Source organism: Chelonia mydas, chromosome 5 (genome assembly GCF_015237465.2).
Source record: "Chelonia mydas isolate rCheMyd1 chromosome 5, rCheMyd1.pri.v2, whole genome shotgun sequence".
Classification (NCBI taxonomy): domain Eukaryota; kingdom Metazoa; phylum Chordata; order Testudines; family Cheloniidae; genus Chelonia; species Chelonia mydas.
Window position 1 is genome coordinate 75,830,910 of NC_051245.2, and position 27,949 is coordinate 75,858,858.

Here is a 27,949-nt window from a genome sequence, read left to right on the forward strand (position 1 = left end):
TTGCAAATGTCCTGTCAGCCTCCCATCCATTTCCCAGACCACCTGAACAAAATGGCTTACAATTATGGTCATGTATTGCACTCAGACCCAAAGTCTTTGCATCCAATTGCTTGACTATTGGTGGGTTGAGCAATGCTGACGAAAACTGCTCCTGTGAGGTTCAAAAAATTCTAATACAGAGCAGAAAGCTGTCCACTACAAAGACGTAGTCCTTGAAATGAAAAAGATTCTTCATATGGGCAGTCTAACACCATCTAGACCCAGTAGAGGCTCAGACATAGGTGCTGGAACTAGGGGTGCCAGGGGTGCTGTTGCACCCCTTGGCTTGAAGTGGTTTCCATCATATACAGCAGAAACCAAAATGTGGCAGCAGAAAATTCCTCCGGACGGAGGCTTCAGTGACACAAACTGCCCAAGGCCTCTGCTCTGAAAGAGATGGAGCAGGCCAACACTGCCAACATATTGAAAGGAGATGGGACAAACATATCCATGAGATTGAACCTACACACCTCCCAGGCGGCTTCCACCATGAAATTTCCTGCCAGTTTTGGCTGGAAATATAAACTGGTTCTCCGAATGGAACCTGGGGGGGGGGGGTGGATTCCACCTTGAGGACATCTGCTTGTGTGAGTGTAAAAAATATCCCTCTGCCCCCATAGGGGTAAACTGACTGACTCTAGTATGTTGGAAAATTTGAGTACTCTCTGACAGCATTACCCAATGCTGCATATATTTCCAGTAAAGTTGTGATTTCACTTGTATTTTGGTCATGTGCCAAGAATGATGGTATGTTTTATAGATGCAGAAAATTATATTAATAAAAATAGAAATTATGGTGCGACTACGCACAAAAACAAACTTTCCTATGACACTGCTTGCATAAAAACTAAACATTGTACAGTTAAAACCAAATTATGTGCTCAGCCTTTAAACTAAATCTAACCAATCACTGTTTTTGCTTACTTGTCCATTGTGAAAAATTAAATATTTGCTTTTGAAGCTAAGCTTCTGTCTGCTGAACATCTTCTGCTAGCATTTCTCTCAGTAAATAGAAGTATTCCCAACCTCTGTTCACTAGCTAGGCTCTTCTGTGGTTACAAAATAGACATACTGCTTGCTATTATTTTTTGTGGGAGAAGTGGAGAATGTGGAGCTGGGACACATTTTACTTCCAATAATTGCCTTCAGCAGATTGGACCTAGGCCTGGCGCAGTAGTGCTCCCTGATGGGCACAATAGCAGACCCTATCCTTGGGAGTGCAAGGACTGCCCCCTCTTAACACTGTTTGGCATATAAACCACCCCAATGGAGGCAGGGGACTAAGTGGAGCTAGAGCTGGTCAGGTGGCAGCAGGCTGTCCCACCCAAAGGGTTGGTTCAGTGTGTGCTCTCCCTCTTTATGCCAAGCAGCTCAGATAGGAATTGTCTACTAAGCACAGTCCCTCCTGGAATGCCTCTTAGGCAGTATGGCTTTGTGCTTTTTCCAGTGCAGACCAATGACTAAATGCCACACTCTGACCTCAACTGAACAGCAGTCTGATCAGAATCACCTTTTTCCACAAGGATATTTTGTTGTGCAGAAAGCAGAAATACAATGGGTACAGAAAAAGAAGAAAACTACTGGTGTGTGAAAGGATGTTTGGTGACAAAGCAGAGAAGGATGGTTCTGAAACAATTACGAAGGGACAGGTTTGTTACACTTTGATCTATCTTGTGGTTCCTCTTTGCCATTAAAAAATTATAGCAGTCATTTGCTCATTTTTACTATTTAGTTTTATGGTCTTACTTGGTGAATTATTATTTGTCAGTGATATTTTAGTGAAATAACTATCTCAATTCCCATTAAAAATTATTAGATGGCATCTCTCTAGATTTTGAAATACTCAGCTGTGCAAACAATTTCTTACCTCTTTATCAATCACCTTTAAAACTGTGAGGTCACCTCTCAGAAATCTTGTCTCCATTGAAAATAATCCTTTAAGTTATGCAGTTGCTCCTTATGTTCAAACAGGAGACATTTGATGCAACTCTTCTCAGTTTGAAAAGTTCCTCCTGTTTCTCCATTGTTTCTCCTACTGTTCTCACCAGTGTTCCTGTATCTTGGTGACCATCCCAACCAAGGAGGGCGACATTTGGCTTCTTCACTTCCTCACTGCTTCTCCATGTGTTGGCAATAGTGATCACTTGAGAACAGTCAGCCTGATCCTGTGAATCCTCAATACATGCAACTCCCATTGAAGTTATCGGCGTTCTGTAGGCATTTAAAGGATTGGGCCCTAACAAAAAGCATGTGTAATGCAAAGCAGAGGAATCTGAGTAGTTGTGTGGAGAATAGAATAGAAGTGGATGAAAAGTTACAGAATGGCAAATTAAAAGATCCTCTTACTGTTAGTTTTAGTATTTCATAGTATGCAGTCTAACCCATGACTTAGATTAGAATTTGTCAGCAGGACATTTGTGGTCTAGTTTTTAACTGCAGTAGGAAGACCTAGTGTCTGAAAAACATTCCGAAGAATATTGCACAAGATGAAGGAAGAAGCACCAAATGGCTTAAAGGGTAAATCTGACTATCTGTTGTCTTTTGAAATGGAGGGCAGCAGCTGCACACTTCTGCACACCACACTTCTGCTGAACCTTGTGTAGTCTTTGAAACCTGTACAAAGTGGGTATAAAAATGCTACTAAATCAAAATGGGAGTGTTCTTGTACCCGCTTTGCCCATTTGTAGACATCTACATAGTTGCAAGGAAGTGAAGAATGAGGCTCATTATCTCCATTGTGTACCATTTAAATTTGAAAGAGTAAAGTAAGTTGACCCCATCAATACTGTATCCCTCTGGTGATGGGAAGAGTATGTGCTGTGCCTATTCCTGCATTGGAAGTATAGTGAATAAGAGGGAAAATGGAGCATTCTTTCTAGGCTCTGCACACAAAAACCTTAATAAAATGCTAGCTGATTATCACAGAATCTGGTTATGATTCTAGTTCTGACACAGGTATCTAACGGTAGTAGATGATAACTGGCGTATTGATACGTAGTTCTTCCATAAAATGAGATGGCAAGGTTGTGACCTGGTATGTTCAAGGCCAACATATTTAGAATAAAATGGTCATTATAGTTCATGTGCACACATCTTTTCTCTGAGTTCATGCAAAATGCTGGCTTTGTCTCAAGTGGTCCCTTCTCATAGTTACTACATTAAGTCCTGTTCTAAAGGATGAAAACTAGGAAGTGAAGTATTTACTGAGGACAAAAATCTCCTAGAGATTAACAGTATCTTCTTATCCATATTTTTTGCAACAGGTAAATTACATTGCAAGCACAGCTAGCGTTGCTTATCTAACAACTTGGAATTTACTCATATTCCTAATTGCTTTCAGAAGTTTAGCTGAATGGCGGTTAATAAAGGACTTGTGTTGATCTGTTTTGTACCTTTTGACATGTCAATCAATAATGATACAAAACTGTAAGATCAATTTCAAAACCTCTCAGCTTCCTCATGAAAAGGAACTTCATTGACTTCTCAGATAATTTTACTAGAAGGTTGGTTGGAGAGACCTTCATGATACAAGTATAATGTAATGCATTTATCAATGTCTTGCATTATGTTTTTAATCACATTTTGGAGCCTACCTAAGTTTCATCGGTGTGGGGTCCTAAGGAAGGTTTTCAAGAAATCATTTATAGATTTGTGAAATGATGAACTTGTGCAGATGGGCCAGAAACCAACAATGCTATGTACCTGTAACAGAAGATAGATGATTGATGAGGAAGGTAAAAGCTTGATTATTTTCATTTAACTAGTAAGTTGCTTGAAAGGACATATATTACACAATCGCTGTCATATGTATAGACTCGGGATTATAAAACCAGAAATTGATCGCTGTGATCATCTTCTACTCTGACCTCCTGTATAACACAGTCCATAGAACTTCTCCAAAACAGTTCCTGTTTGGACTAGAGCATATCTTGTAGAAAAACATCCAGTCTTGATTTACAAATTGCCAGTGATAGTGAATCCACCATGACCATTGATAAGTTGTTCCAATGATTAATTACCCTCACTGTTAAAAATGTGTGCCATATTTCTAATCTGCATTTGTCTAGCTTCAGCTTCCAGCAATTATATCTACTTATACCTTATGTTATAGCTTTTTTTTTTAAAGAACGGTGTGAGAAACATGTTTGAGAGCTAGCTGGGATATACTGAAGATTATGGCATCTTTACCATAAATAACATTTGTTCACCAGTACCAACTTCCTTTGGAAAGACTGTAATAGTTGCTTTAATGAATGGTAATTTATTTATTTGATTGATTGATTTTGACAGACTAGTCTAAAAGGATATAGGTAGTAATGCAGAGCATACTGAAATAAGCATATCCTAATTGCAGCTTGTTTAAACAGTGGTTACACAAACTGCTTTTAATGTATGTTTCTATATCCACTTAGTCCAGAAGTACTTTCCCTACTGTAATTTTAAATGTGTCAAGCTATGGCATTTCCACTGTTTCCTTAGGGAGACAACTCTACAGTTTAATAGATGCCATCCCTGGGAAGTTTTCCCTAATAGTAAGGGGTTTTTTTTGGTTTGGTTTGGTTTAATTTCAGCCCATTGTTCTTGGGGAGAAAAAACAACCTCCTCTTGAGCCATCCTAATTAATGTATCTCCCTCCTTGACGTTTAATACCTTTCAGATATTTTTAACTATGTCTGAGACAAAACTGCGTTCCACCACAATTTAGAAGGGGAGTTGCATGTTATCTGGTGTCAAACACAGGTACTTCCCTCTGTAGATATAGTTTGGTAGTTTGTTGAAAACAATGGTATTATAAATTCAACTTATAATAACAAGAATACGCTCTGCCCTTGTTATGTGTTCTGATGAAGTTTCTGTTTGGCCTCTCCCTTCATTTATATATACATATTTGTATCATTTAGAGAGAGTTGTGGGTCATTTAATCTAGCTCTCATCTGCATGTCAATGAGGCTCAAAGTCTATGAAAAGAATTAGCTGGTTGAAAATGTTTATACAAGTTTCCTGCAAATGCAGTTGACGTGAAAATCATCCTGTCTGAAACAATTGTCTTTTGAGCTATGGTGCAGCGAAGTAAGTGTGTTAACATTACATCACTGCGGAATATTTCATATTATCAACTAACAGTCGTGTAGTTCAAAGTGAATACAAACATAAATTAATCAAATATAGCAAATCAAATATCTGTGTTCAAACAGATCAGCTGATCTTTTATTTATGTTGATACTTTCATTAAGATTTAGCATATGATGCATTAGCTTTTGCAGAGTACATGAACCATGTATGCTGTTTCAATTTTAAAATAACAAATACTTACTTCCATTCTCTTTGGTTTCTCCTTCAGGACTAATTAAAACAAACAAGTTTATTTTTCTATGCATCATTGCAAAATGTGCAAGTGCATGCATTCTGGTTTAATGCTTTGAGTACGATTTTTCTTTTGCTTAAATCTCTAAGGAAATACAAATGTGTTTCTGGAAATGGATTGTATTTATTACTATCAAATGCAGATTGGTACTTGACAAACTTTGTGGTCTATCTTCAAAAGAATGTTACAATTCAGCTCACTCAGTTGCCTAAACATTGACTGCTTTTTAAAAAAAATATATTAGTAGTTCAAAAGTTTTCTGAGAGGGGGTATGTTACGTGTCATTCCATATTCTTTATGAAAATATGCTTATGATATGAATATGACATAACAGAGATATACTTTATGCAAGATGGCTCATGTGAGATATCATTGGCAAGGTTATGATTTACTGAATGTGATTATCCTATTTGTATGCCTGTATCATTTTTGTATCTGAAATTAGGAATATTGACTATATATCTGTATTTCAACTATGCTACTTTGGGTGACCCCCACTGCTAACACTTCAGGTACAACAGTGGAAAAGCCAGACAGGGCAGATGACCTATCAACAAGGAAATGGACTGTAAAAGAGCTTAGTCTTCCTGTGAATGTGTGGGTCAGCTTGGGAAGAATTGGCTACAAGGGCCCTACAGAGTCAGGTGGTCTTGTCAGCTGATACTAAAACATTACCTGGAACTTCTTGTAACTTTCTGCTGTACGGAAAGGGCTGGGTCAAACTAGGAAACAAAGGACTCCTGCCTTATGCAGATCGTATTTAAGGGTGGGCAGTGAGGTAATCCTGGTCGTCAGTTCTCCCCTGCTACTCCACCCAAGATAACTGCTGGAAACGACTAAGACTGAACAGGAGGAAAGAACTGGGCCCAGGATGGAAGTGCATCTGGCCTGTGAAGATTATTAGAACCATATTTAGGATGAGAACTCACATATAAGTAGTTTCTTTCATGTATTAAGCTTAGTTTGCATACTCTGTTTTTTTTTCTTAGTAATCTGCCTTGTTCTGTCTGCTACCTCCTTAACGCCTTAAAATACACCTGTTATTGTTAATACATTTATTTCTGGTTTATAATACAACCCAGTTTATCTGATTTCTACGGTGGGGTGGTGAGAAATTGTGCATACCCTCTTCCACATTGAGGGAAGAGGCAAATATAATATATCTTTGGGTCTGTACTCCAAGAGAGGTGGACAGCTGAGTGCTGGAGCAAGTCCCTTAAGCTGAGTCTTCCCAGAGCTGATCTGCAGCTGGGTGTGGCTCTGCCTGTGTGTGTGTTAGAGGAGGTTTTAAGAGCCTGGTTCAGCAAGACAGGTTAAAGGGGGCCCATGCCGGCAGAACAGGTAGACTCAGTGGTATCTCAGGTGACTTCCCAAGGGGTCCAACCTATTACGGTATAAAGGTGAATTTTTCTCTTTTTAAATATTTAAAAAATGCAGTAAAAGCTTGTTCACGAAAGAGCGTACAGGAATAGTAATGAAAAGCAGGCAGAGAAGGCCTATGAAACACCAGCTAAAGGTCAGATAGTGTCTCCCTACTCATGCTGGGTAAAATCTCACCCCATTGAAGTCAATGGCAGAGCTCCTATGGATTTCTGCGGAGCCAGGATTTCACCCATTGAGTAATACTTTACTTCTAGAGTCAGGGTATATCTCCACTTTAAAATGGTACACTGGCGCAGCTGCAACACTTCAGTGTGGACATTACATACATTGGGTTTTCCCATTGGTGTAGGTTGTACAAAAGGCTGTAGCTAGTGCTGTCTACACTGGGGGTTAGGTTGGTATAACTACATCTCTCAGGTGTGAATTTTTCAGAGCCCTTGGAGACGTAGCTGTACCAATGTAGATTCCTAGTGTAGAACAGCCCTAAGTAAGTATGTAGAGTAACATACTACTCAGCATAAGTAACAGCATCAGGATCTTGCCCTTATGAGCATACTTTACACCCATTCCTTGCTTCTAGATATGCAAGTTTTATCCAGACTGAAAATTGTCTCTCACAGTAACCATTAAGACTAAGTCTACACTGCACACTACTGTCAGGAGCAGTAGCTACACACCTAAGTGAAAACTAGTCTGCCCACACTGTGATGTGCAGTTACATGCGGCAGCGAAAGGCTCAGGCGGGAGGAGGCAGCAAGGAAAGACTCCAACAGTGGAGACCTGCCGGAGCCCTTCTCCATTGCTTCCCCTGCCAGAATCTTTCCCTGCTGCTGGATCCTTTCCCTGTGGTGGAGGAAGACTCTGGCAGGGAGACACTACACTGAAGAGTGGGGAGGCTCTGCTTGGAGATGTAGAGAGCCCTGAACAGAATGTACATACCATAAGGGTTCAGGCATGGCTTTACTCAGCTAAGCAGTGCCTCGCAGTCTACACTGCTATTTATGCCTGTGCTAGGGTTGTGGAGGATTTACCATGCAATGGGTGGGGTGGAAGCTTTGTATACCTGAGAAAGTCTTGAGGATTATGTGCGCGTATACTTTTCTTGACCTTCTTTGAGACCCCTTAGCGCAGCTTCTGTCTTTCTCCCCAGCAGCTGGATGGAACTCTTTGTAAACTTTTGCTGAAGGGGCCCACTGCTAGACAGCATAACACAATAAAGGCCTGCCTGTCTTTTTTCCCCTCTGAAGTCATTGCTAAACTCCCATTAATTTCAATAGAAGCAGAATCAGGCCCAGAATTTTCCGTTCTCTCTTTCCAGGTATTGTGTTTCTGCAGGCTCTTGTGGCTATAATTCAGTTTTTTTAAATTATATTTTTTAAGTAGCATCTCTTAATTGTTTGAACATCAGTATGCTCTGTCCCATTCCTAGTCTCAGCCCTATCAGTAAGATTTGTATAATGATTGTACTTGTGTGCTGATTAAAAGCAGTGTTTTCACTCTGACTTGCTTCAGAAGTAATATACTATTATAAATGGCTGCTGTGAACTTTTGAACTCAAGGAAACTTCTGAATAAATGTGATAAGGGATAAGGTAATCCTGGTCTCAGAATTCACTCCTCCAGTGAAGCCAATTACGTCATTTTCAACCCAGTTGTTCATTTTTCTTACAATACATTGTTCCTTCAAATTCACCTAAGGTCTTTAACATACCCTTTTTTATTCTTTTGTATTTTGAAGTTGACTGTGTAGATAATTCCCCTTGTACTATGTATTTTTCTTGGCTTGCTTAAAAGGGAGAAAAAAAAGTAAATAAAACAAGCTAGTACTAGAGAGACGCTTAGTCAGTGAGAGAGAATCCAGACGTTGCACTTGACAAGTAATAGAAACAATGTTATTTAACATAATTTTTTTAAAAGAAAAAACCTTGTGAGATTCCCAAAACCCAGAAAGATGGGTTGAACAGTACACTAGAGATTGCATTGTAGTACTACGATCCCTCATTAGACTTATTACTTTCAAAATAGTGTCACAGTATGTCAGGTTGTCATTTTCTCTGAATGTGTGAAGCTGAAATGAAGTACTTTAGCTGCAAATCAACTGTCAATTTGAGTAACAACTTCTGAGTTTTCATTCCCAGGCTGGTCTATTTAAATCTTTAATGATGAAACAGTCATTTTCCCTTAGAGTTATTGAGGACAATGTAAATATAAATAAGTGAGCTGTATTTTTTTCTGTGTAGTTTAATTCATCCCCACTGGGAAAATTAAACTGTAATACATATACATGACATACAAATAGAGCTGCAAGCTATAAACTATTAATATTTTGTATTGTGATAGAACCCAGAGTCTTTAATCAGTACTGGGACCTCATTGTATTAAGCATTGTACCAATACTCTTTTGTGATTATATACTTTTTATGTGTTGCACCCAAAACTCCAAGAGGACTTCAGTATATGGCACTTAAAACTGTACTTGGACCTCCCACAAGTAAAGTTTTATACAGAGCCTCATCCAAAGCTTATTGGGAGTCTTACTATTGACTTCCCTGGGGTTTGGATTAGGACTCTGCAGCCCATGTTCCCCCTGTACTGTACTTTGCCCCCTCCCCCACCCCCACTGTAGCAGTGCTCCTGGATATGTGCTTTCCTTCAGGCTCAAGCAGCCGGATGACTGAGATTGCCATTAAAGGGCCAAATTCGTCCTTAGTGGTACTCTGCTGAAGCCAGTAGAGTTCCAGCAGGGATTAATTTGATCCATAGTCCCAGATAATTTCTGACTGCTGCCAGAATTTACTGAAAATCTGCCTTCCGGAACAGTTTTAATTGGGTGCTGGGGTTTAAAGTCCATTCAGAATACACTGCACAGAATAATTTTTACTGATACGTTGGTTTGAAACTGAAGAAGCTTGGTTATATTTTCTTAGCTCTTTGTAAGGGCAAGTTGACTTTACAAAATAAAGTTGACCTAAGTTAGGTAGTTATTGCAGTGGGTCATGTCCACTCTATGTCCCCTCTGTCGGTGGTATGCATTCTCACCAGGAGCACTTCCACCTACTTAACTGTGTGGGGCATTGTGGGGCACTTGCAGCTGGAGCACCCCCTGCCCTGGGGCTGACAGCTGAAGCTCTCCTCCCACCCCCCCCCAGGGGTCAATGGCCCCAGCTCTCAGCCCCATGCGGGGCTCACAGGTGCAGGCACCCAGTCACCCAGAGGCTGACAACCAACCGATGATGTAACTCAGTGTCATAAATATAAAGGGAAGGCAAACCACCTTCAAATCCCTCCTGGCCAGAGGAAAAACCCTTTCACCTGTAAAGGGTTAAGAAGCTAAGATAACCTCACTGGCACCTGACCAGAATGACCAGTGAGGAGACAAGATACTTTCAAAGCTGGAGCCGGGGAGGGCGGGACAAAGGGTCTCTCCGTCTGTGTGATGCTTTTGCCGGGACCAGAGCAGGAATGCAGGTCAGAACTCCTGTAAAGAGTTAGTAAGCAATCTAGTTAGATATGTGTTAGATTCTGTTTTGTTTAATGGCTGATCAAATAAGTTTTGCTGAATGGGAATGTATATACCTGTTTTTGTGTCTTTTTGTAACTTAAGGTTTTGCCTAGTGGGATTCTCTATGTTTTGAATCTGACTACTCTGTAAGGTATTTCCCTTCCTGATTTTACAGAGGTTTTTCTTTTACTTTTTCTTTAATTAAAATTCTTCTTTTAAGAACCTGATTGCTTTTTTCTTCTTAAGATCCAAGGGTTTGGGTCTGTGTTCACCTATGCAAATTGGTGAGGATTTTTATCACGCCTTCCCCAGGAAAGGGGGTGTAGTGCTTGGGGGGATATTTTTGGGGGGGAGACATTTCCAAGTGGGCACTTCCCCTGTTGTTTGTGTAACACTTTGGTGGTGGCAGCTTTTAACCTAAGCTGGTAAGAATAAGCTTAGGGGGTCTTTCATGCAGGTCCCCACATCTGTACCCTAGAGTTCAGACTAGGGAAGGAACCTCGACACTCAGTGTCTACAGAGACACTGCGTCGCCATAGCTACATCAACCTAAGTGTTACACCTTTTGTGGAGGTGGTGTTATTGGGTCGGAATAGTGGGTGACTTACATCGGCGGGAGCAGCGTTGTAATGTTAACGTTTACAGAGTTAGATCAACGTAAGCTGCCTTACATCAGCTTAACTCTGCAGTGTAGACCAGGCCTCAATGTTAGTCATGGGATAAGGTTGTATGACACTCATCAGGTTTTAAGCATTGCTTTCTAACACGCATTCATTTGTACTGTATACCCAATATAAAGATCGTAAAATCTTCCACTATGTCTGTGAAGCTTATTTATCTTAGAACTGCTGTACATATCTAATGCTCAAGAGAGGGCAATAAGTTTATTTTTGATCTCAGACCTATAATTATGTAAAGTAACAGTCTCTAATTAAAAACCAGCTGGCATGGCATTCTAGATTTAGAGCCTAAATCTTTAATATTAGCTTTTGCACATGTGCACTTCAGAAAACCTAGCCTTTTGTCAACCAAAAGTATTGAGAAAGTTTGAGTTTTTATTTGACTGAAAGTTTAAGTAAATCCCCAGATACTCTAGCACTGTAGTTTTGAGATGTGGAAAATTATTTACTGTTTATCCTTCAGCTGCATTTCTTAAAATCATAACCCGAATGTATGTTAAAGTGATGGCAAACCTCTTTTTAATTGTTGTTCTTGTATCCATGAATAAATCTGTTAGCCATGATTATCAGTGATTTGTTGGTTTGTTTTGTCTTCAACAAAGGACATTTCCCTCCCCCTTTTTCACCCCCTCCACTGCTCTTGGTTTTAGTCCTTCACTCAGAGCAGGGCTAGAGACCATTCTAGGCTGAGGAAGGCTGGATGAGAATCTTTTCTGAAGCAGCTCATTTCAGTTATACGTTTGGCTCAAGGGAGCACCTTTGCTCCAAGGTTTTTGCAGTTTGCCCAGAATAGGGAGCAAGAAACTGAACGATGTATCTGCTCCTCTTTTCTTTCTGCCTTCCCTCCCACTCCTCTTTTTCTTCACTCTGTCAACGACTCTCTCTCACCCACACCGACACACAGAATGCGTAAAGAAGAGTAAGATGCATGAAGTGATAGGTCACACTAGACCGGGTCCTCTCAGAGGTCCAGAGAGTTCCCAGCCACTTCCAGCTTTTGAGGCCCCTAGCCATAATAAAAATAAAAAATGATGACACATGAAAACAAAATAAGGCACCAAAAAAAGAGTGAGACATAATTTGAATATTTTTTTATTTAACAAATGCTTTTCTAGCCTTTATCTCTGCAAATGCACTAATTATTGAGGGAAAAATCTAGCTTTTGTGTAATTTCACAGTTGATATTAAGCATGGCGAGCCCATTCAAACGCTCTTGTCCCATAGTTGAACGATGATAATTCTTTACCTGCTTCAACACGTTGAAGGTTCATTCATCTGAAGTCACTGATGCAGGCAAACTGACAAAAATACGCAATGCAATTGTAATATTAGGCAACACCCCAGAAAGATCAAGTTCGCGTATTTCTTGAAGCAATTCCTTAAATTTGCAGCTCTAAGCTAAGAGGGTGTGTCACATTTTGGTCCGATAGGGATGTGCATAAAAACAAGTTGCAAAACTTATCAAATGCCAAAAAATTAACAAGTGTCTAAATTTGAGGCCCCCTTTGAGCTTGAGGCCCAGGCCAAATGGCTCTCCTGGCCCCCCCTCTGATTGGCCCTGCACTAGACATATCTGTGATTGGGACTTTCTGCCCCCTTGGAGTTTTGCTGTTGAAAGATACCTATTTTTGCCATCCTTTTGCCATTTCTGATATATCAAAAAGGTAAACTGAAAGAATTATTTTATGCTTTTTTTACTTGGCATTATTATAATAATGTGTTTCTTCAGGACAATATTACCTAGCACCACTTCTGTTTTACTTTTTTAAAAAATCTTTTCCCTCTTAACTTCTTGTCCCCCCTTGCCTCTCCACCCCCCCCCCCGAAGAATTTTTAAAAATGACTTGTTCAAGGATAACTTAGATGTCAAATTTGTTTTTCCAGCAAGAAAATATAGGTGTCTCAAGGGTTTTTTTAGCCACGTTACTATAACTGCTCTTTTCCCAAAGAACAGAAAATGGCAGATACCAGGTTAAGGAGAGCCAGAAGAGAAATATAACAAACTAGAGGCCACATCATCCATTTCTTCTGCTTTTTGGTGGTGTTTAAAAGGAAATTGAAGCAGGATTCCAGTTTTCAGCTTCTGCCTCAGGAAACATGCAGTAGTTAGTCAGTGCACCCAAGATTTTTAAGTAATAGTTGTTTCTCCAGGAAGTAATAAATAATTAAATTTCACTTGTATTTTTGGTTGGTAAAAGCTACCAGATAAGATTTCCCTCATTGCCTTTTTTCATTTTACCATTTTATTATTAATTTCTCTCTGTCTCTGTCCTTAGTCTGTTTTTTTTTTTTTATTTTGTGTGTGTAGGCAACAAGGTTTAAGTTCTGATATATCAATTTTATTTGGGGGAAGGGTAGCAAAGAACAACCTAATATTTTGGGGAGACACCAAAGAATGTTTCTCAGACCTGAACAGGAAGGGGAAGGGGTGATTTTTAGCAAAACTGCATAACCCCTAAATTATTTGATATTTAGCATTCATTACAATACAGTGTATGTGAGAGATTATTATTTTATTTATTATGTATGTTACAGGTATCATATTTCCATCTTCTTTAGTTAAATAATATCCTTGTGCTTTCTCACAGTAGTAGTGCCCATAAAATGATAACACCCATTGAGTACATACATACGGAGTGCTGTGGTTTGTGAGTTTTTTTTGTTTTTTCAGTATTGCATTCTATCAACAGGCTGGATTATTTTATGTGTTCTTCTCAACTGTTGGAGTAATATGTATGTGAACCAACTCACCAGACAGATTAAATTTTTACAGGAATTCTTGAAGTTCAAAACCTTTCTAAGGAGCAAAATACATTTCAGAAGACTGACCAGTTAAAAAAACCTGGAACTTTCTGCAGTCATATTGGAGATGATCACTTGCTTGCTCATTTGATTGCTATGACCTTGGTTGGAAACATTGTTAATCTGTTGTATCAGGAGGTGCATCGCTGGACATTAGTGAATGTCATTGTACTTATTTTCAGCATTGCATTTGTTCATCTTGCTAAGAAATTGGTGGTAAATGTTATGAAGATTGTTTACACCTCCTGTGGTATGTTGGATTCACCTGGCTGCAAAGTTCTCCTGTTCGCAGAAGCACTGACTATGACTCTTGCCATATGATTCACAGTATATATAGCATTGCTCTGTTGTGTTAAACTGTATCAGGTAATCTACCCCTGAGTGACACTCCAAGCATGGACCAGTACAAATGTTGTTGGTCATTGTTTTTGCTATTTGGGTTGCTGGTATTGCAGTTTGTTGCCCAGTTTTAGCACATAAGAAAAGAATGCATAGCTGACTGCAGGAAACAAAACTTATTAGTGTTCCAGTGATTTTCTTTATGCAGAATGTAAGGTTGAGTACAGAAATAAAAACTAGAGTTGTTGTTTTTTTTCCCTATGGGAAAATATTTGTGATGCTTTTTGACTTTCTTCCCTTGATAGTTTTTAGTTGTTTTCTGTTTTCAAATAGCCCTTCTGCTCTGAAACCATGAGAAGGCAACATATGGTGGTATTTGGATTGGGAATGATGCTGCAGAGACTAATTCCTCAGAGCACTTAAAGTTGTATCATTGATGTTTCTTGTTTCTGCACTCTGGACTTCTCACTTTATCCTTGTTTATTACCAAAAGGATCTAGACTCCTGTTGTTTTATGCCAATGATCCTCACAGTTCTGTCTTCAAGTTATTCATAACTCTAATGGTTCTTATCTTCTTAAATTGAATAATTACAATTGAGGGTAAAGCTGCTGTCTTTCTGTTGTCCAAATGAAAACAAATCAGTCTGCTGTACCGAAAATTGTTGTGGCTTTTCCATACACTTAATAACAGAAATCAGTTTATTTCTGAAGGCCAACAAAATTATCAAATAGTTTTCATCACTGTAAAATGCTTCTTTCCAATAAACTTTTTGGATACACTGCAATCCAAAGAGGGATGGATTTTAAAAGTCAAATAAAGAAAAACTGGAATAATGTTAATAATTGAAGCAAAACTCTGGTAAAACACACTTTTGGTAGTACATCTTGCTGCAGTATAAGTATATTGTAACTGTAGGCACTTGTTTATACCTGTTTGTGTGTACCCAATCTGTTATGTGACTCTTAAATTTTATATCTTGTAATTTATTTATTACATATTTAGTCATATGTTACCTCACCGGGGCAGGTCTGTGTCTGGTTCAGATGGGGCACAGTCTTCTAGGTAGTTGCAGATGGATTTGGGAATTTTTTGTCACCACTTCATTGCCAGATGGGTAAAGCCATTCCTTGGTAAACATATTTCAGAATTCATTGGTCTTCCATCCTAATATGTCCATACTAAGAAGGCCATCGAAATCTTAACAATGCTAATGGAGGTAGTTGCTGAATTCGGCTTCAAATAGCCTAATTTCTGATCTTGTCCTGACTCTTAATATGAACCAAGAGAAGAAGAAGACAAGAATTAAAACGTCCCTCTTCCAGTTTAAGAGGGGCAGGAACTTCTGGAAGAGCCACCTTCCTTCAACCAAGAAGAGATCCAGTTCACAGTCCGTAAGCTGAAATCTCAGTTTGTGACATTTCACCTAAGTTGTTGAAGACCAGTGAGAATATTATTGTACCATGGCTGCATAGGCTCTTCCAGATCATCTGGCACACTTATATTATCCCCAATGACTGGTGTTACTTTGCATCTGTTCAAAAAGGATGATATGGCTGAGTGTAACAACTATAGAGGCATTATGCTGTTAGTGATCCCAGGGACAGTCTTCACTTCTGGTCTAGTGTCTCAAATCAGCGATCCACTTTGTGACAAAGACTGGGATACTTAATGTAGCTTTAGACCTTGTTTGTTCCGTTGTTGACCAGATCTTTACCTTGAGACAGATTTTTGAGGAGATAGTGGTTCTCAAACTTTTGTACTGGTGACTCCTTTCACATAGCAAGCCTCTGAGTGCGACCCCTCCTTATAAATTAAAAACACTTTTTTATATATTTAACACCATTATAAATGCTGGAGGCAAAGTGGGGTTTGAGGTGGAGGCTGACAGCTCACGACCCCCAGTCTGAGAACCCCTGAGATAGCTGAATTTAATAAGACATTCACAACACTTTGTATAGGTTTCTGTCAGGCCTTTTATTTAGTGCATTGAGTGAGTTTGTGGGATCTGATGAGGCAACCCAGCATCTCTGGGATGATAATGTCATTGATAGAAAAGATCTATAATTGATTTAAACTCAGTTTTCCATTCTATGTCAAATACACCACATTCTTTCCTATCTACATGGAGTTTGGCAATGCTGTGTTCTGTCATCATTGTTCAATACTGGCATTGATTGGTTGATGGATATTCATGAGGAGGCATTGTTCGGTGGCACTGAGCTCAACACCATTCTTCTTTGAGATTTTGAATATGCTGATGACATTGCCTTATTGGCTCAGTTTGGCTCTCAGCTGCTGTGATTCACCAATCTGTTCAGGCAAAAAGCAGTGCACTTTGGTCTCATTATCATATGGCTGAAACTAATCCCTGGCCATTACCATCAAGCAGCCACCAGCTCCAGATGATAACCAGCTCAATATGAATCTGCATGGACAGGACATTGAGTTGGTGGCAACTGTCAAATACTTAAGTAATGTCATAGACAGTACAGGAAAATGCTTGAAAGATGTGGACACTCGTACAGCAGAAGCTGCTGCCATAATTTGGGCCCTTCCGTAGCCTGCTTGGGGACTTCATGACATTGAGCCTGTTATGAAGCTGCATATCAATAGAACCACAGTTGTACTGACACAGTTGCATGGCAGAGAAATGTGGGTGTGGAGGAAGTGGACTGACGTTTTTGATGCTCATTTTTTTATAGTTACTAATGGTGTGTGTGTCAATGGGATGAATGGGTGTAGATAAGTAATGTAAAGTGGGCCACCCCTACTTCATGTAACATTCCCTCTTCTCTCAGCCTCCCCCACTAATAGTTGTTTTAGCTCTAACACACACTGCCTTTCACCCCTCATTATGGCCTATGTCCAGAGGTAACAGTTGGGTACAGAATAAAGGACAGTGCACTGTTGCACTGCCCTTGGAGCAGTCTGGGAGGCTGTGGCTCAGAGACTCATAATCTCCATCCCTCTTCCCCTCTTGTTTTGTGGAAAGAGTGAACTGCACTAGGTCTGCACTCAGAGATGTGTATGCTGTCAAATGTGCCATTATAACTGTGTCACTGGGCACGTTGTGGGGGGCAGAGTCAAGGTTCTGCCATTTCCTGCCCCGTTCTGCCTACCACCAGTGTAGTGTGGTACATCGTAGTTCTGCAGAACCTGCTTCTGCACCTGCATAGCTTCCCATAATGCAGGTCACTGGCATAGGGATGCCTTGCAAAATTTGGCCACATGTAAGTTGGCACATTTAGTGAATGCCAAATTGATGTACAAAATGGAGCAGGAAATTTTTCTCATTTTATGCTTGCAAGAGTAGGTTGGTTGTTAATGATACAGTTTGACTAAAATATCTACAACTAAATATTTTGTCATGACTAAGCCATAATTTCCCTCCAAATGTACAACGTAACCGCCATAACAAATATACTGCAGTCTTATGTGCTCATTAATGAACAAACAGGTGGAAAACTCTGAAGACCTGATCACGTCACCCTTACTCACGCTGACTGGTATCTTACTATGTGAGTGCACTTTGAGCATTAATTTGGTATTCATCAAGTGAACAAAATAAGTGCAATTATTCTGCCCAATAGTTTCCTATTATACACCACCTTCTGCTCCCTCATATAAAGAAGATATGGCTTGTTTTGTATTATTTTCCCATTTTACACCCATTTCCCTCCCATTGTCCCATCTATATGTAACCCGACCCACCAGCAAATTCACTTGTGAATTTATTCCAGAGTCTGTCACAGAAGTTGTCCCAATTTTGTATTTTGCTCCTTGACACAAAGTTTTAGTTGAGGTAAAACCTGTTTTGCGTAAGTGGAGAAAACACATAAGATTTGTATGTTTTTAAACAGCTGTCTGTAGATTGCTGCAAAGGAGAAATATATTAATACCTTAAGTGTGTTTGAGGGGGAAAAAAACACCACCTTTGAACTTCCATAGAAAACCTGATACTAAATGATCCTGTATTTGCAGTAATTTGATGAGAATCATACATTCAGCTTTTCAAGCTTAAAAACTGTTTTGAATACATTTCTCATTTCTACTTTTTATAACGTTTCAAGAGCAGCTGTTTTAAGATCAACTTTTAGTTTGTGGAGGTCAGTGTATAGGAGATTAACGACTACAATTTTGTATGCCAATGAATATAACACCTGCAGAATAGGGTTTTTTGGGGTTTTTTTAAACTTGTTAGAACATTGCTAACCAAATGTTATTGATGCATACAATGATTCTGTTTAGACCAGCACAGCTTAATTTCCATTATTTGTAAATATATTGTTTACCAATTGTCAGATTGATGAACTGGGGCTGGTACATTTTTTGCTTCAAGCTTTTCATTTGTCACACACAAGTGCTGGCAGAGTGAATTTGCTGCCGTAATAATGCTTAGCACTTAGTGCTTTACATCTTAATTGTTATTGTTAATGCATTATCATCTTTCTTTGTCAGCTAACTTAAATATCTTCCTTTTTTCAGCTTTGTACTTGTCTTTGGTCAGGATATATGCCTTTGACAAGTTGGAAAATGATTTGGTTAGAATTAAGAAAATTATGAGTGCTTTATAATCCTAACCCCTTTGGGATGTGTGATCTCTGATTCATGCAGATTTGCAGATCTTATGTTCTTTCTTTGCTCATGCAGAGTTTTTCTTAAGCTATTTTTTCCGCTGTGAGGAACTAGTAAAGAACCCCAAGGATTGGAGCCTATGGGTATAGTTCAGTTCTTGTCACGGTCACCATTTCAGGGAATGAGTATCACGATGGTACTCTGGGTGACAGAAAGGAAGTCATCCACCTCCTTGATATTGTCTTTTGCCTCTCCCACTGAGGATGTGGGTGCTCTGCACCTTGCAGGATCAAGCATCTAGTGGGCTGTTACTGTTTAAGGATTTGATCCTGCAACTGACTCTGTATGCACAGCCTCGTTGACTTCAGTGGGGCTCTGCATGGGGGGAGGGTGTCTGTGAGTGTACAACAAGTTGCAGGATTGGAGTCTGTCACATCCTGTTCACATTCAAGGTGGCTGTCCTGCTGTATTAGCTGAAATGGGCACAAGCACGTGCACAAAAAACCCCATGATACCTGCCCAGAGCAGACAAATTAAATGAAAAGTATTTGGAAGGATACTTCAATTCCAGTCCAGCTTAAATGCTTTTTCAGTAATGTGGTGACCAGGTGAAAATGTTTTAAAGGTTTTAGATTCTTTAATATATATTACCTAATTTTCTGTATTTTTAATAGGACTTTACTGCTGTACTGACTCACCCAAAATGTGCATAGAAGAATAATGGAAGCCCCTGAATACCTTGATTTGGATGAAATAGATTTTAGCGATGATATATCTGTAAGTATAAATATTTTTTGTTTGTTTAGAGAGAGAGGATTTAAGTGGCTCGATTTCTAGCATAAGACACACATCTCATTGTCATTAGAGGCCAAAGCAGGCTTTTACCTCATGCAGAGGCTACCTATTTTGCTTCAAGTATATATGAACTGAATTCAGGTATACAGAAAAAATTAACAATGTCCCCATGTGCTAGAATGAAAATCAGAATTTTTTCCAAGGGAAACATAAATCGCTGAAAGTAGAGTTTGGGGCCCGCACTTTGTCTGCATTAGTAAAGATGATCTGCAAATCAATTTAATACATTTATTTTACTCTTGCTGAACTGCCTTTATTAACTCTTTGGGTGAAATACCCATCGAGTGATTACCTACAATCACCAAAAGAATAGTTTTAAAGGAATTGAAAATAGTGCCATATGCTATCCCCTTCCCCCATCATGAGTTTATTTGTGTAACTTGCTACTCTGCCACATAGGCCAGCTCCAGACTTCAGCAAGTTTCATTAATAGGTTACAATTTGATATGTTTTGAGGTCTTATAGTACAGCTAGAGCCAGCAGGACTTCCAGGGAGTCTAAAGAGAGCATGGCTCTGTTACACCACTTCTCTCCTCATCCGTTACGGATGGGCTAATGCCCCCCTCCTAGGTATGGAATTCAGAGGCAGTCCAATGTTACTTTTGGAGGCTCCAGGACTAAGCTCCATCTTTGAGCTCAGGATGCTGGATTTTCTGCCTCCAGAGGTGGACCAAGTTGGCGGTTCAGTTTCTCCTGAACATTTTGATTTTAAATCTTTATTTGTATTCATTTTCATGCAGTTGTAGTTTATAATTTTCCTCTTCCTCCTCCTGTGCATTGGGTAAATAGCAGCATGGTGACTTCAACCACCTGGATCTGCTACTGCAGCATCTCCCCTGCTGGGATCCTGTGCCCTTACTCAGACATGGCAGAGCTAGCCTGCAAATACTTGACTTAAATCTAATGAGGTATTCCCTATGTGAGGCAGCACTTACAACAGCTACAGAGGGTGGATTGTATCCTGCCTCTTCCCAGCCAGCCAACACACTTGCTCTGCCAGAGTACAGGGCTCAGAGTTGGACTGGCATGTCTGGTCTCCACCTTGCCCAGAGGGGAGACAACTCCAATCAGGGGCTTCTTTAGTTTTTCAGGGAGAGAGTCTAAGAATGAGGAGGAAGCTAACTGCAAAAGACTTGGGCTGGACAGGGGGAAAAAACCCCTAGAAAGGATCCAGAGTCATCCCCCCCCACACTGTGGATACTGAAGTGCGCCCTTTGTTCCTTGGGGAAAGAAGCCAGGCTCCTACACAGCTCCCACTGTGATTCAGGGAATTTTCATGATATTCAGGGATAAGTCCTGAAAACCCCAGAGACCCAAAAAGGATAAAGCAATTGTGTCCTTCACAAGGCAGTAATTAATATTTTTAATGAACAAGTGGGGTGAAAATCAGGGTTTATACCTGTGACCGGGTGCATCGCAATACCCCTTATTCTTTGCCTTCTTCTGCAGAGGGATTGTTTACTGGGGCTTTTCTATATAGAAGCTCTCATAGTGTTCTGTATTGTGTTCATGGCCCCATCCCCGCCCTGCAGCATGTCTGGGCATGCAGAGAAGCCTGTTCCTCCTGTGGAGCCCTGCTCAGGATGCAACCTAATGGGAACTATGCCTGTCTGGCTTTCAGCCCAAAGTCCCTTGCTCTGCTAGGGAAAGGGATTCAGATTTCAGGAATGGGAATTGTGCCATAAATTGTACCATATGATCATTAGCCATAAACTTTTGCTGTGCCATGGAAAGGGGCTCAGGCTCTGGAAAGCAGGAAAGGGTCTCTCTCTTCACCTCTCCCTCACTCTGCATGCTGGCTCCTAACCCTTACGTTCTCTTCAGACAGTCAGTGACCAGATCAGAGGCACTCGAGGATTCCACTCCTCATGAAGCCATATCGTAATGGGATTACAGGGAGGTAAAAGGACTGAGAAATACAGGGCCGAAGGATTGTGGGATAGCATTGGTGGAATCTCTGGACGTGAACTGGGGGACCCAGGCTTCAGCTATGTCCATGCTGCAAAATGACAGGATTTGGACCCAAGTCCCACTGGGACTTGGGCTCAGCCCACCCCACCCTACCCCACCGCTAGGCGGCTCATAGGACCTGGATCCTGAGGGTTTGCTAACCCAAGTCAGAAGGTTTATACGGTAAGTGGGATTGGGCTTATACCTACGTCTCAGCATGACAAAGTCACAAGAGCATTTGTGTATGAGTGCTTATAATTCCTGAAGACTCTTCCTTCTGAACAACCCTTTGCACCCGAAGTCTGAAGTGGCAGGCAGTAGTCACAGCAAGGCACAGGTCGCACATTACACATTTATACCATACATAGGCAACATGCCAATCAGTACCTTGTACAGAGAAACAGAATCATTCATAACTGGAGAGCAGCTGGAAAGGATTCATAGCTACCTGTTCTTCAAAATCAGGAAGAGCTTTTGATCCCAGTGCAGAGAATTGCTCACGCAGAGATCAAAATAAATAATGGCTCTGTCTATAATGTTACCATAATGACAAAGATTTGCAAATATCCAAAACTTCATTACATCATTCATTTCTTGAGGGGCCATCAGTAGCCAATTATCTCCAGTGGCTAGGGTTACTGGTGCCATGCATCAGCTCCATCCCGAGTGGATTTCTTAAAATGTACCTGCAGAAGTTTCTTCAGAGGATGTAGAACCGTGCACTTGATGCACTGACTCCTTCATTCAGACTGGGAAAACCTACATTTAACTCCCTGAGTGTTGGAAAAGAAGTTGATCATGGATTCTTCATTAACCTCTAATCAAGTCTGGTGGTCAGACAGAATTCGACCAGGATATTTCATTCATTGATCTGGTCAAATTTATATTTCAGGTGTAAGGGGAAAGCTCCTTAGGGGCAGGGTCTGCCTCTTTTGTGTAGTGCCAACCACAATGGGGCACTGACCTCTGGATGCTTGTGATACAAATATTATAATAATCCCAAAGTGTGGTGCCCTCAGCTATGCTAGAGTTTCTCCAGGAGATTTGGTTGGAGCCCTACAGCCAAGCCCCTTAGAAATGTGGGTAGCAGCCTTAGCAGCATTTTGCAGCCAGGCACATGGAATCCTCTATTTGACTGTGAGGTGCCATGTTTAATCACAATGACAAACTAGACAAGCCTGTGGCTGGCCTTTCTAGTTGTCATTACCTCTGAAAGGCAAGTTTTGGAATTAGTTCCTATATCTATACAAAAAACACAGTGCTGTTGCCATGTGCAAAAGTTTATTCTTGTAGCTTCAGAAACCCTTTCTGTTCAAGGTAAGTTCCTCTTTCCACAGTTCCTGGAAAATAGTCCTCCTATCATTTTGTTGTAATCCTTGAAAGGTTGTAGCATGTGTGGGCATTCCTACCACTCCAAACACATATCTCAAGTATATGGTATATATACACCAATTGTACCCTATTCATCTCATTCTATCTGAAATGCAAAGACCTTATTGCCTCAAAGTTGCTGCAGGCAAGATATAAAAATTCTGCACCAATTGGCATGCTAGGTATGTGGGGAAACTAAAGGGGGAAAGTGTATGGGCCTCATCTGAGGAGGGTTTGTAAAATAAGCTTCTTTTCCTCTGAAGAGACATCCTTTGGTAGGAAGAAGCTACTGGGTTGGTTCCCACATAACTTGTTAGTTTATAAAGCTGTTGCTTTATAAAGGGGAGCTTCCATTCCTACTATTACTCGACTATAATAATTAAATTCTGCTTATCCCTCCCTCTTTCTGAGATTCACTGCTTGCTTCTTCCTATGAGTAATGAGTGAGGAGAGAAGCTTTGCAAATGAATGAGAAATTTCTTAGCTGATAATTTTCTTTCTGTTAGTAGCTTTTCTCCAAATTCAGCCCATCCGCATAGCCTGATAAATGACCACAATAGAAGTTGAAGCTTTTCTCTAAAAGGAGACTGTGGGCCTGTCTACACTAACAATTAGTCTGTGGAAGCTGTGGTCTGAATCTACCCTGCACTAGCCTACTGCAGTCTAATTGTCCATGTAGACCTTGCTGGTGCACATTAACAGTTCATTAGCACACTTTGATCTAGACGACTTTGGACTGGAATTAGCTCAAAGCACTCTAACGAATTGTTAACCCATGGCAGCGGGATCCACAGGGACAGTTACCCTGCACTAGCCTGTCACAGTCTAAGTTCATAGCCCAATTTTCCACAGTCTAATTGTATAGACAGGCCCTTAGATATTATATATTGTCTTAAGGTTAATTTAGTACATTTCATATGAGCTTGTCTTAATGCTAATAACTGGTTGCTGAAATTTTTCTACAGTTGTGGAATAACTCTTCTGGTGGCTTGAGCTGAAGGGCGGAGCTTAGTCCTGGAGGTATCCAGCAACTCACTGGACTCTTCCAAATTCCATATGGGCGGGGGGAGGAGAATTAGTGCATAAGTAATGAATCTGAGAGATTTCAGAGTAGCAGCCGTGTTAGTCTGTATTCGCAAAAAGAAAAGGAGTACTTGTGGCACCTTAGATACGAACAAATTTATTTGAGCATAAGCTTTCGTGAGCTACAGCTCACTTCATCGGATGCAACATCGGATGAAGTGAGCTGTAGCTCACGAAAGCTTATGCTCAAATAAATTGGTTAGTCTCTAAGGTGCCACAAGTACTCATTTTCTTTTTGCGAATCTGAGAGAAGCTGCTAAGGGGAAGAAAATGATCAGGTAAGAAATGTCTCAGTCCAGGTGTTCTTGAAATACTTGCAGCTGTAATTATTGTAAGCAAAAAAGCTGTTCATTTAAGGTGAACACTTGGCAGTTATTACAGGAACCACTAATGCAGTTCATTCCTCCCTCCCTAATCATATCTCTGCCACAAATGTTTCTCTTTTATGAATTAAAAGTTGTTTATATGGTGAATGTCTGGCGAATGAGGGCACTTCAACACAGGAATATTTCTGTTGTAAATGGAATTTATTAATTTGATTTGCAGGTCACCTTTATGATACGAAGTGCAGAGCCCAAGTGCTCTCGTCAGACAACATTATAAACTCTTGCAAAGGATTTTGTTTTCTTTCTAGCATTTCGGAAGATGGTTCCTTTTAAAAAAGCTCCAGATGCTTTACTCACATACAGCTTCCTTTTAAAATGGGTTTTATTTTTACCTATTTTTATGTTGACTTTTATTTAAAGGCAAGGGGGTGGGGGAGATATTGAGACATTACAAGACAATGATCCAATCTTGAGAGGATAGTTTATTCTGGGGAACTGTCTTGTTATGACTGTTCCATGTTACATTATGTCCTGTAATCTCTTTCTAGGCCCAGTTTTACAAAAAACATAAAGCAGAATAGATGTATCCTCTTCTTGCCTCTCCCATTTTGCCTGATGCTACTGAATGGTGGATTTAACTACCAGTTTCGCTGTTATACAGCTGAGATTGCCCATGCTATTAGGAAGTACTCTGACCTCCTGCTGAACGTCGGAGCTAATGGCATAGATTATAGAACAAGAAATATCCCCATCCCCAGGCAGGAGAATGAAGGAGTTGATGTCAAAGGAAAGATTAACTTGAGAAGTACTGGCTTTCCTACTACTCTGCTCATCTCTTGTGTGGTCAAATGCATGAATAAACAGGCTTTGCACAAGGAAAGCGTGCAGGGATGGGAACGGGGCAAAATTCTTCCTTTTATCAGTCCACAAAACACTCCCTTTTGTCAGTCCACAAAACACTTATGCTGTTGCCTCTCTAATCCCTAGTTACCTGTGTGCATGTGACTAGCAGTGGCTAATTTGCCTGGGTTGTTTAGGGCTCTCTGTCAAGCTCTCTTGGATTTCTGAAATTTCAGATTTCACCTTCATGCTGCTGTGGAGAGAGCAGCTCCAGAGCACTTTTGTTAACCATTTTCAACTTTCCTGCTACACTTCCTCTTCAGATCCAAAGCAGATAAGTAGTGACTGGAAATTGTTACAATCCGATGGCTGTTCTGTGGCCTATGTGAAGTGCTGTAGTGGTCTTAATCCATTTCTCAGTGTACATTTCTCTTCCAGCTGAGATCCTTGTGGGTCATCTTAGCCAACAGGTCCAGATCTGAATGACCACAGAGACTATCTTTGGAATACTAGAGATGTTTTAAACGCAAAATAAATATTTTTTAAGTCTTACATATGTGTCTAAGTAAATAAAAACTATAGCTTTCTCTCCCATAAGATGCTCATTTTTGAGACTTTTAGACTACTATAATTTAAGTGCCACAAATCACAGATTTATTTGGGTGTAGTTTATATATAAGTAGGGTAGTGTGACTCTTGTTTACATTATACAGAAATATCATTCCGTCCAAAATGACGTTAGGTCATCAACTAGCACATCTTCACTTATTACTCTGATGAAAGAGCAAGTGAAACAGGCAATAGAAGAGCAGGAAATGAATAAAAGTGGGAACACTATGAAACTTGTAAATTGCATTTAATCTCAGGTATACCTTTAAAAATCAGTATGCACAAGTTTAACCTTCCCCCTTTCCCAGTCACTCCTATGGGGACAGATAAAATTAGCCCTGTTAGTAAGTTGTATACCGTTCTAGTGGTCCCTTTATGGTTTCTTAGTACTTTAAAATACAGGCTGTTTACTACACGCTCACGTTATGCAGTTAAAATTATTATTACTACTTACTATTGCAATACAGCAGTAATACAAAATGCCCCGATGTGTTAGGTATTGTACAAGCACACAGGAAGACAGTCTGTTTCCCAAAGAGCTGTGTGTGGGTACAGGGGTCTGCCTGCATTGTGCCAGTGCTGGATTGGAGCTGGATTTGAAAGAATACACTACATGTGAGTTTAAGTAACAGTAAGAGGTAATTAAATACAGTAATAAAATTTTTTATTTACATAGATTAGCTATTGCACTCCTTGATGAATTTTAAAGCCTTTTGTCTTTTATTAATAAAATTGGCTGTCCTTAATGGCTGCTCACCCCAGCCAGACACTGGTTGACTGACTTCTTGGCAGAGCTAATTATCAGCCTCTAATTTTTACACAGAGACACAACAGGCAAAAGGCTGTTAAAAGACTTACAAACTCTTTCAGATTCAAACAAAAGACATGTATCACTTATAAAGCCAATAGAAAAACAACTCCTGTCTGTTGTTAAGAGTGAAGAATAAAATACAGAGGGTATGTCTATATCAAATGGTGGAAACAATACACATGAGCATGAAGAATCAGAATAGGGCTGCAAATGTGTTAATCATAGCAAGTTGGCCCATAGTTTATCCTCTTGGGAAGTAAATTATTTCCTTATAGTCAAGCCACCAGTCTTGCTATTTTCTTTACAGTTATGGATGCTATTCTTTGTGTTTTGTTTTGTTTTAATGTTTAGATAAGTGAATTCTGTGTTCATTAAAGGAAGAGATTGAGAGCACTGACATAGCGTAGACAAAGTTTTTTGTGTAAGCTTTTTGTTTTCATTTTTAATGTCAATAAATATTCATCTGTTATGCTTAGGCAGCCATTTGTATCAGACATGCAGTATAAACAAATGAATTAATAAAATATGTTGTAAGGCTGCTCTGCTAATTCATAATCTTGTTCCTGACCTGCAGCACCCACAGTGTGTCCTGGACACAGATTGTGAATTTGTGGAATTGTGGGTAAGAGTTCTGTAAGGCACACAAAAACCCTGAAGGGAATAGTTAAGGTCTGATCACCTTCCTCATTTTCAGGTGCAACCCGCGCTAGGGTTTGTAACCTTGTCTCTGGAGGGGAAAAGTGGGTGTTTTTCATTTTACTATGGAAGCACTGTATGTGGTGATGCATTCTATGTATTGCTTTACTAGTTCTAGATCACTGTTTAAGTAGCAACCCTTGAAAAGTGTCCTGAAAGAGGAATGTACTGCACAGTTTTAAACCATGAAGTAGTGAATTTAAAAATGTTTTAAAACTTACTTAAAATGTTTAAACTTATTAATAAAATGGTGCAACTGTAATCTTAACTCTGGTAGTTAAGTCTAATCTTTTTGAGAGAGTGTTTAATATTCAGACTTACAATACAATATAACAGTTAAAGAATTTAGTATCAATCGAGAATTTTGAATGATAGGCCAAAATTTGGAACTAAAATTTAATTTTCTTTTGTTGATTTAATGTGAATGGAAGATGACTGAATTGCTGCATTTTCCAGAATAATATTTAAACAATAATGGTTTGTTCTAGGAAAAATTCTACAATGTTAATAACAACTGAAAAAAAACTTAATTGTAATATGGACAAGAAGTTGTCTGTATCATCTAGCTAAAAACAGAGGAGTTAGGAGTTTAAGATCAAGACAAAGGCACTGGAGACCCAATCCAGTGCCCGTGAAATCTGAGAGAGTTTTGCCGTTGACTTCAGTGGGAGCAGGGCAAGGTCCTTGATGCTTTCAGCGGTCACTACGGACCTGATCCTGTG

At 39.9% G+C, this 27,949-nt stretch overlaps 1 protein-coding gene and 1 pseudogene across 5 annotated transcripts in view; both read left to right on the forward strand.

Annotated features, from left to right (window-relative positions):
- The window catches only part of LOC102941286 (synuclein alpha interacting protein), a 106,279-nt gene that overhangs the window by 29,303 nt on the left and 49,027 nt on the right, over nucleotides 1-27,949 (forward strand). For 4 of the 5 annotated variants that reach the window (XM_037901614.2, XM_043547307.1, XM_043547306.1 and 1 more), the window contains exon 2: nucleotides 19,361-19,463. In XM_037901614.2, the coding sequence (XP_037757542.1) occupies nucleotides 19,407-19,463 (57 nt within the window). In that variant the 5' untranslated portion in view covers nucleotides 19,361-19,406. Of the gene's footprint in view, nucleotides 1-19,360; nucleotides 19,464-26,216; nucleotides 26,336-27,105; nucleotides 27,154-27,949 lie in introns of those variants that run through there. The other variant, XM_043547309.1, reaches the window with a different exon arrangement.
- Nucleotides 12,856-14,665, forward strand: LOC114021070 (annotated as a pseudogene).